General features: G+C 35.1%; 2 protein-coding genes across 3 annotated transcripts; both read left to right on the top strand.

Annotated features, from left to right (window-relative positions):
- The first annotated feature begins 1,850 nt into the window (after positions 1-1,850).
- On the top strand, positions 1,851-6,021 carry LOC125577241 (protein GRAVITROPIC IN THE LIGHT 1-like). Of its 2 annotated transcripts, none has more exons than XM_048738441.1 (3): positions 1,851-1,998; positions 2,385-2,509; positions 4,483-6,021. In XM_048738441.1, exon 3 carries the CDS (start codon positions 4,483-4,485, stop codon positions 5,803-5,805), a length of 1,323 nt encoding a protein of 440 aa, XP_048594398.1. In that variant the 5' UTR covers positions 1,851-1,998; positions 2,385-2,509; the 3' UTR covers positions 5,806-6,021. The 2 variants fall into 2 exon arrangements, with proteins under 2 accessions (XP_048594398.1, XP_048594399.1); XM_048738442.1 differs by having other exon boundaries at positions 1,961-1,998; positions 2,392-2,509.
- Positions 6,022-7,440: 1,419 nt separating this feature from the next.
- On the top strand, positions 7,441-7,875 carry LOC125577426 (F-box/kelch-repeat protein At3g17530-like). The gene has a single exon (XM_048738937.1). The coding sequence runs from the start codon at positions 7,441-7,443 to the stop codon at positions 7,873-7,875; it is 435 nt and encodes a 144-aa protein (XP_048594894.1).
- Positions 7,876-8,098: the final 223 nt, after the last annotated feature.

The following is an 8,098-nucleotide window of genomic DNA, read 5'->3' on the forward strand; positions in this document are numbered from 1 at the left end:
TTTGGACAAGAATATCTTGGAACTTCAAATATAGAGTTTTGGAAACTTCAAAGTAGAGTTTGGACATGCTCTTAGAGGCAAAAAGATAAATTAATTAAAAAGTTGCATTGGAATCATAAAATAACATTTATTTTGCAACCAATTTTTTTATGGTATAACGATACTAAATTTAAAAGAAACAATTCCTTAAAAATACACTAACTAATTTCCAGTTGCTAATAAAATATACAAACTATTTTAGATCCTTATTTAATACACGAACAAAATTTTTTATCTATTAAATACATAAACTTTTGAAATTTACAGATTTTACACATCACTTTAAACGACGTCAACTCTGTTTAACAGAAATAATGACGGCATTAATGTTTAATTAAACATATGGTTAAATTATGAAAGAAACATTCCTTAAAAATATACGAACTCATTTTTATTCTCTCATAAAATACACAAACTATTTTGGATCTCAGTTTAATGCACAAATTAATTTTCATATCCTATTACATACACAATTTTTTTGTAATTTTCAGATTTTACATATCGATTTAAACGACGCCAACTATGTTTAACATAAGTGAAATTGATATTAGTTTTCACTTAAAAATCCTTTAAAATCGTCCCAGATATATTATACTGTTAGTTTTCTTCTCTGTTATGTTTTCATAGTGTAAGTTAACCTTGACTGACTCATTATCACTGCAGTCAAAAGAAAGAAGGGAAGAATCAAAAATGCATAACACTAAACTAATTCCAAAATCATAAACTCGTTTGAACATTACCTCGTTTTTTCGTCTTTTTCACAACACTGAAATCGACTCCACTTCAAAGTGATTTAAGTGAAATCAAAGTAAAGAAGAAGAAGAATAAGAGAAGTTAGAACAAATTAGGGAACTCATACTGAAAATAAATTGAATTAGAATTGAAATAAAATTTAATTAGAAGTCAATCGATTTGAGAGTTTTTTGCTGAGGGGTGAGTTTGTTTTTCATAGTTTAAATATGTGTTTAATTAAACACTAATGTGGTCTTCACTCATGTTAAACATAGTTAACATTGTCTACATCAATGTATAAAATCTGTAAATTTCAAAAGGTTTTGTATTTAAAGGATACGAAAATTAGTTCGTGTATTAAACGGAGTTCCAAAATAGTTTGTATATTTTATGAGCAAATGAAAATTAATTCGTGCATTTTTAAGGAATTTTCCTTTCACTGTTTAACCATGTATTTAGTTAAACAGAGTTGACGTCGTCTAAAGCAAAGTGTAAAATCTACGAATTTCAAAAGTTTGTATATTTAATATGCAACAAAAATTAGATCGTGTATTAAACGAAAATTCAAAATAGTTTGTATATTTTATTAGCAAATATAAATTAGTCAATGTATTTTTAAGAAATTTTCAATTTGAAAAAGATGATTGAAAATAATATATAATAATTAAATTTTGCTTCGATTTGAAGACTATATTTCTTGAATGTCACGATCAAATAATATTTGAAAATATAACTCCTAACAAACATTAAACAATTATTTTTGAAATAATTTGTTAACCCGATTATGATTTATTATTATGTATAGTGTTTATACCAAAAGAAAACTATCAACTCATCTCAAATTTTGAAATTCGATAAATGTATTTCTGCACAAAGCAGAAAACAAAGAAAAAATAAAAATTGATGACAGTTAAAGTTGTTAACTGATTTCTTATATAGTCCATTTACAAGCCCATCAAAGTTCATATTGATTACAAATATTCCATTCAACAGTGTTTGCAATTTACCAAAAACACCCTTCGCACGTCTCGAGATCTCACCGTAAACGAGGTGTATTTTCGGAAAACACATTGAAACACCCAACGCTGTCGCTTTGCTGTGCTAAACTTTGCTCTCTGTGGTTGCCCTTTTCCGTCATTTCACGTTATTCTTCTTCTTAAAATTCTTCTGTGTGTGTTGCTTGTAGTTTTTTCAAGTGGGCTAAAAATAACAGAACGATATAACCTGGTGAGTGTTTATATTTCTACTGTTGTTGTTAGCTTTCATGTGGGTTTCTGGTGAATGATTCGATTCCATTATTGCGTTTATTTTTTTCTTCTCGTTTTTATTTATTTAAAGCAATGGAAGGTTCATGTCGCTGGTCGTGGGCCTAATCCCCATTGTTGTTAGCTAATCACAATAATGCTGAACCTTTTTTCGCATTAATTGTTTTGTTGGGTTCACTTGTATAAATAGTCGATTCTCAAAAAAGGGTTTTAGGACTTCCATCCTTTACAGCCAAAAAAAAAGAAAAAACACAAAAGTTTGGATTTTTAATCATCTTGTTTCTTTTATCATTTTTCTCATCTGGGTTCTATGTTTGAGATTTGTAATGTCGTTTTGAATTAATTTAGTCTGCAGGGTTTAAGCAGAGATTGGGTTTGTCAGATTCTCAAGTTTCTTTCTTCAGATTTACTCTATGATGAAGTGAGACACCCTCCAACATTAAACAAAGAGAGAAGCTTGCAACTTCCGCAAGGTACAACCTTTGACTTTATTGGTTTACTTGAAAGAAACTTGCTTCTGAAAGTTTCAAACTTTGAATTTTAAATCTGGGTTTCTCTGGTTTGTGTTGAAATATTCAGTCTCATTATAACATTCCACTTTTTTGTGAAGTTCTCTTAGGTTTATTAGACCCAAGACATCTATCTGCTTAAGGGTATGTAGATGAGAGTGTCTTAAGGTTTTGTTTGGTTAGTGACATAGCGTTTAGACCGCTGCTGCTAGTGCGTTTTGAGTCTAGAATGAGACATAGGTTGTGGGTCTTGTACTGAATGTGTTTGGTGGGTTTGTCAGGCTTTGAGGTTGTCTTGTTGTTTCACATGGTTTTTTTTTGTCGCCTGATTTTATTAAGAAGAAACATAAAGGATTACAAGATAGCATTCTTAAACCGAAGAGGATTACGTTCGGTACACAAGCCAGCGGTCACACAGAACTGACCCTGGAAACTAAGCCCATACAAGGGATGCCAATAAACACATACACATAACAGCAATAAAAGATAAACGCGACTGAAACCAAACGTCACTGGTGAGGGCTCCAAACGGACATGAAACAACAGATTCAGAACTCCATGAAAGATACTTATAGAGATTGCCCACGGCCAAACCACCAATAAGCCACTTCCTCCTTGAACAACGAGGGAATACCTCAGGAACCAAATAACCAAACTCCACCTTCTGACAAGTTGGAATCAGCAGATTCACCACACACTCTCGGAAACGGCAGGGCAAGCACGGCCGTTGAATGCCTAGTAATGGAGCTTATGAAGAAACCAGATCACACCTAGATCTGACAGAGAAACAAGGAACCAAGCCTAACCGAACTCAGAGACACCAATCCCACATGAAAGGCTCACTAAAGAACCGGAGAGAATCCACAGCAGTTTCCAAAAGAGAGAACAAGCCCACCCAGAACCCCACCAGTAACAAGATAGAGAAAGAAAAAAAGGAGAAACAAACCGTTGATCTAACGATCCGGTACTTTCACCTCCAAAAACCTTATACAGATCTGAGAATGAAAGCTAAGCTTTCCAACCAAGATCTCCATCAAAATAGGCTCCAGTCACCACACGCCGAACATATGTTAAACTAGAAAGAAAACCAAGCAGATTGGGACCGGCGTTGGCGTTAACGGAACCGCCACGCGCCGGTCATCGGAAAAACTCAGACTGGAAAGAGGAGGAGAGAAGGCGGAGAAACCAGAAGGAGGAGAGGAAGTGGAAGTGATCACTTCCTTTTGTTGTTTCACATGGTTATCAAACCATTTTTTTACCATTTTTTTAAAAGGTTTGTACTGTTTTCTCTAAGGGATTTTGAGGCACTACAGTATAATAATATTACTGGTTTTACATTAAGGTTATGTTACATGGTAAATGCATATTTGATCTGTTTTTTTTTTTTGTTTCTTTTGAGAGAGGTGGATTATTCTGCATGGGTGAAATCTTCTGCAAATCTTTAATTGTTCTTTGTTTTCTAGCAGCACATTTTGACTAAATAACCCCACAAAAATAAATTAAAGAAGAAAATAAAAGTAGATTGGACCATGAAGTCTTCACAACTCTTTGTTGATTAATATTTCAAGCATGAACCATGAAGTTTCACAACTCTTTGTTGAATATTTTATAGCAGTATCCATTGCATTATATATGTGTAGATTTCTCTTTTGTTAATAGATTTTTTTATTAGGGAGACACTCCTTTACATTGAGCTTTTTTTATATAGTTCTTAACATAAAGCAAGTCCTATTTGGAGAATATTACATAAAGAAACCTTGTGGCCCTCCATTAACGCTCCCTGATCCTAGAATTAAAGCTTCTAGCTTTTTCTTTATATTCATCATTACAAGCTCTCTCCTCTCCTCTTCTCTGCTTTTGAATTCCTTTTTGTGGTGTTTTTTCTTTGTCCTATTTGTTACTTAATACTTTCAAGCTTCTTTGTGATGGATCTGCAGATGGAGACTGTGAAACCAAGGGCTGTTGCTCCCAAGGGTAAATTCAGACGCACGTTTGCCAAAGTTCTCAACATTCACAAGCTAACCGGTGTTGCTCCAGATGTGAAGAAGATAAAGTTGGATTCCAAGAATGCCAATATCTCTGAGTCTTTCTACAAGCTTGAGGAAGAGTATGAGAGACGTCTATCCTTAGAAGCTCTTCTTGCGAAGCTGTTTGCTACTGTTTCTACAATAAAAGCGGGTTATGCGCAGCTACAGCACTCTCAGTCTCCTTATGACGCAATAGGGATTCAGAAAGCTGACAACTTGGTGGTCTCCGAGCTGAAGACTTTGTCTGAGCTGAAACAATGTTTCTTGAAGAAACAGATGGATCCAAACCCCGAGAGAACGCTGGTTCTCGCAGAGATTCAAGAGCTGAGGAGTTTACTGAAGACGTATGAGGTAATGGGGAGGAAGCTTGAGTCTCAGTGTAAGCTTAAAGACTCAGAGATTCTGTTTCTAAGAGAGAAGCTCGAAGAAACTACAAAACAGAACAAGTTAACAGAGAAGAGGCTTAACCAAAGCGGACAGCTCTGCAACCCTTTAGACAATCTTCACCTCTCTGCGCTGAATCCAACCCACTTCGTCGCTTATCTGAACCACACAGTCAAATCCATCAGAGGGTTCGTCAAGCTGATGGTCCAACAGATGAAACTCGCGGGATGGGATCTTTCAATGGCTGCTAACTCGATCCAGCCCGGTGTGGTTTATTACAAGCAAGACCACAAGTGTTTCGCTTTCGAACACTTTGTCTCTAACGTAATGTTCGAAGCTTTCCATCTACCACACTTCTCAACCGATTCAAGAAGCTTCAAGAAACAGAGCAAAACAGAGAGGGAAGCGTTCTTTGAGAGGTTTACAGAGCTCAAGTCGATGAAAGCTAGAGATTACTTCAACGCACGGCCAAGATCAAGATTCGCTAGGTTCTGCAGAGCCAAGTTCTTGCAGGTTATACATCCGAAGATGGAGGAAGCTTTCTTCGGACACACGCACTTGAGAAACCAGGTCTCTGCTGGTGTGTTCCCGGAGACGAGCTTGTGCTCTGGGTTTCTCGAAATGGCGAAAAGGGTTTGGCTTCTGCATTGCTTGGCTCTCTCTTTTGAGCATGAAGCTGAGATCTTTAGAGTGCAGAAAGGTTGTAGATTCTCTGAAGTGTACATGAAGAGCGTTGCGGAGGAAGCGTTGGAGGAAACAGAGCAGCCACGTGTCGCGTTCACGGTGGTTCCGGGGTTTAGGGTCGGGAACAGTTTGGTACAGTGCGAGGTTTATCTCTCGGGTTCGTGATAGCCGTTCGATCAAAGATCTGAAAATGGACGGTGGTGGGTCCTTAAGGACGTTTTTGTAATTTACGAAGTTGTGGGGTTGATTTTTGGAGAATGGGAAGTAGTGTGGTCTTTTGCTAATGTTTTTCTCTGGCTTTTGAGTTTTGTCGAGATTAGCTGTTGTCCATTGAATATTTATCTCCTTTTTTTCTGAATAATATGTAAATATTTTATGATTTTCGATATGTACTTAAATAATATAGTTAGAGAAAACAATATTATAAATAAATGCCAAGGAGCGTAACAATGGAATAGTGAAAATACTGAAATGCATTCATATTTGATTTATTTGTTGCATTTTTGTTTATTTATAGTACATAATTACATTTACAAAAGCATTGGATTCGTTTCTAAATGTATCGCTGGTTTATGAACCATCCAGCATTATGTCTCCCTGTCTTGTGTTGTGTCACCACTCACATGCACATTAAAATTTATCTGCTAAGATTTTTGGGATTTTGTTCATTTTAGGTTTGAATATTTAAAATATTTCTACTAAATAATTATTACAAGTATACACGAAAGAAAAATTGACGCGTTGTTTGAAAAAAAATTTGGGAGTCTTTTGTTCATTTTAAAATTAGATAAGTTATGCTAGTAGTAAGCCATGGCTAGTAAGTAATTGATTGTTGACCAAACAAATAAATTGGACAAAGACCTCAAAATAATATTGTGGGGTATCACAAGACGGTGCTACGATGACAAGTTCATTGAAAGAATAATATTTTTGTTATCTTATGATTTATATGTACTGTTATTGGTGTGCATTTATTTTATAGTTTCTTTTCAAATTCAGTCTATATTATATTTAATGAGAACGATGCTTCTCTATGACACGAAATCTAAAAGATGAATTGACCAAATATTATGGTAGGGTTCGTATCTAGCAAAATGACTGTACAAAAATCTTTTAAAATATGGTTTTAATGTTTGTCGGAAAGTCCTCATCTACTTTTCTCTTAAGCATTTCGGTGTGGCTAAATATTGATATGATCTTCTTAATGTTTATATATGCTTATTTAGTAATTACATAATTTTACAAATTCGAAAGTGCATGTTGAAATTTATTTCTAAAGTTATCTCCCATGATGCTCTTGATCTTTTTTTTTTAATAGAGAATATGTTTGTTCCAATAGTCATTTTTATTTCTACTTTAAATAAAAATAAATAATATATACGCCACTGTTGCATTAATTTTTAATACAATCAATTTTATTCAAGCATTATTTTCTAAAAACAAACAACTCTCAAGGCTTTTCCAAATTTTGGAGTCTCTTATATAGTTCCTATTTTAAAAAAATTGAATATATAGAGTGGTTTATGGGAGGTGATGCAACAAAAATTTTGTTGTGGAATTCCCATTGTGGTCGTGATAAATGTAAACGGATAAACTCCATATACTGCTCTCCGTAGACTACTGAATTGTTAATGGGCTTTTGTAAAACCCCATAAATTTTGCTCTCGAGTGAGAAGTTATTAAATTTAATGGGCTTTACTACAACAATTTAATGGGCTTTTAAATAACGCTAATGGGCTTTAATAAACTAAACCTTATTTATATACGAAGCTTCAACTTTCAACGAGAAGGGAATCGAAGATGATATTAGCCAATCTTCCGCACGATTTGGAATCGGAGATACTAGCTAGGGTTCCGGCGAAGTCTCTTTCGCAACTGAAAACGACTTGCAAACGATGGTACGCTCTATTCAATTTGATGAGGATTTGGGTGAGCAATAAGGTTGATGAGGAGGGTAAAGAGTTATCGTGGAGGAAAGATTTCGTCTTGGAAGTGGATTTTGACAAGTTTCAACTCCCATGTGAGGTGAATGTGGCGAGCTTTTTGTTGAACGAGGAGAAGAAAGTGGCAGTGTTTTGTGAGACTAAAGCGACCAAGGGTGAAGAGCAGACCAGAATCTACATTGCTGGTGAGGGTATGTATAAGCAAGTCTGTAAAGAAGGTAGTGTAAATGTAACTCGTCTCAGTTATCCACTTCTCCTCACCTATGTTCCAAGCTTGGTTTGCATTCACTAAGAAGAGACACATGTTCTTCTGGTTTGTTTCGGTTTAGTTGATATCTTGGTTATGGTTTTCTTGCGTCTCTTCCTATGCTTTGTGTATTGTAGCCAAGTGTTTGGTCTTGGGAAAGAATATTATCATGTAAGCAGAATCTTATTATGGATCGAGTAAAGAAGACAATAGCAAACCAGATTCAGTAAACCAATTCGGTTCAAGTAAGCATTCCATAAAAGAGCTA

Source organism: Brassica napus, chromosome A8, assembly GCF_020379485.1.
Source record: "Brassica napus cultivar Da-Ae chromosome A8, Da-Ae, whole genome shotgun sequence".
NCBI lineage: Eukaryota > Viridiplantae > Streptophyta > Magnoliopsida > Brassicales > Brassicaceae > Brassica > Brassica napus.

Coding starts and splice junctions, on each gene's coding strand:
- LOC125577241 (XM_048738441.1), top strand. CDS start 4,483: ATGGAGACTGTGAAACCAAGGGCTGTTGCTCCCAAGGGTAAATTCAGA.
- LOC125577426 (XM_048738937.1), top strand. CDS start 7,441: ATGATATTAGCCAATCTTCCGCACGATTTGGAATCGGAGATACTAGCT.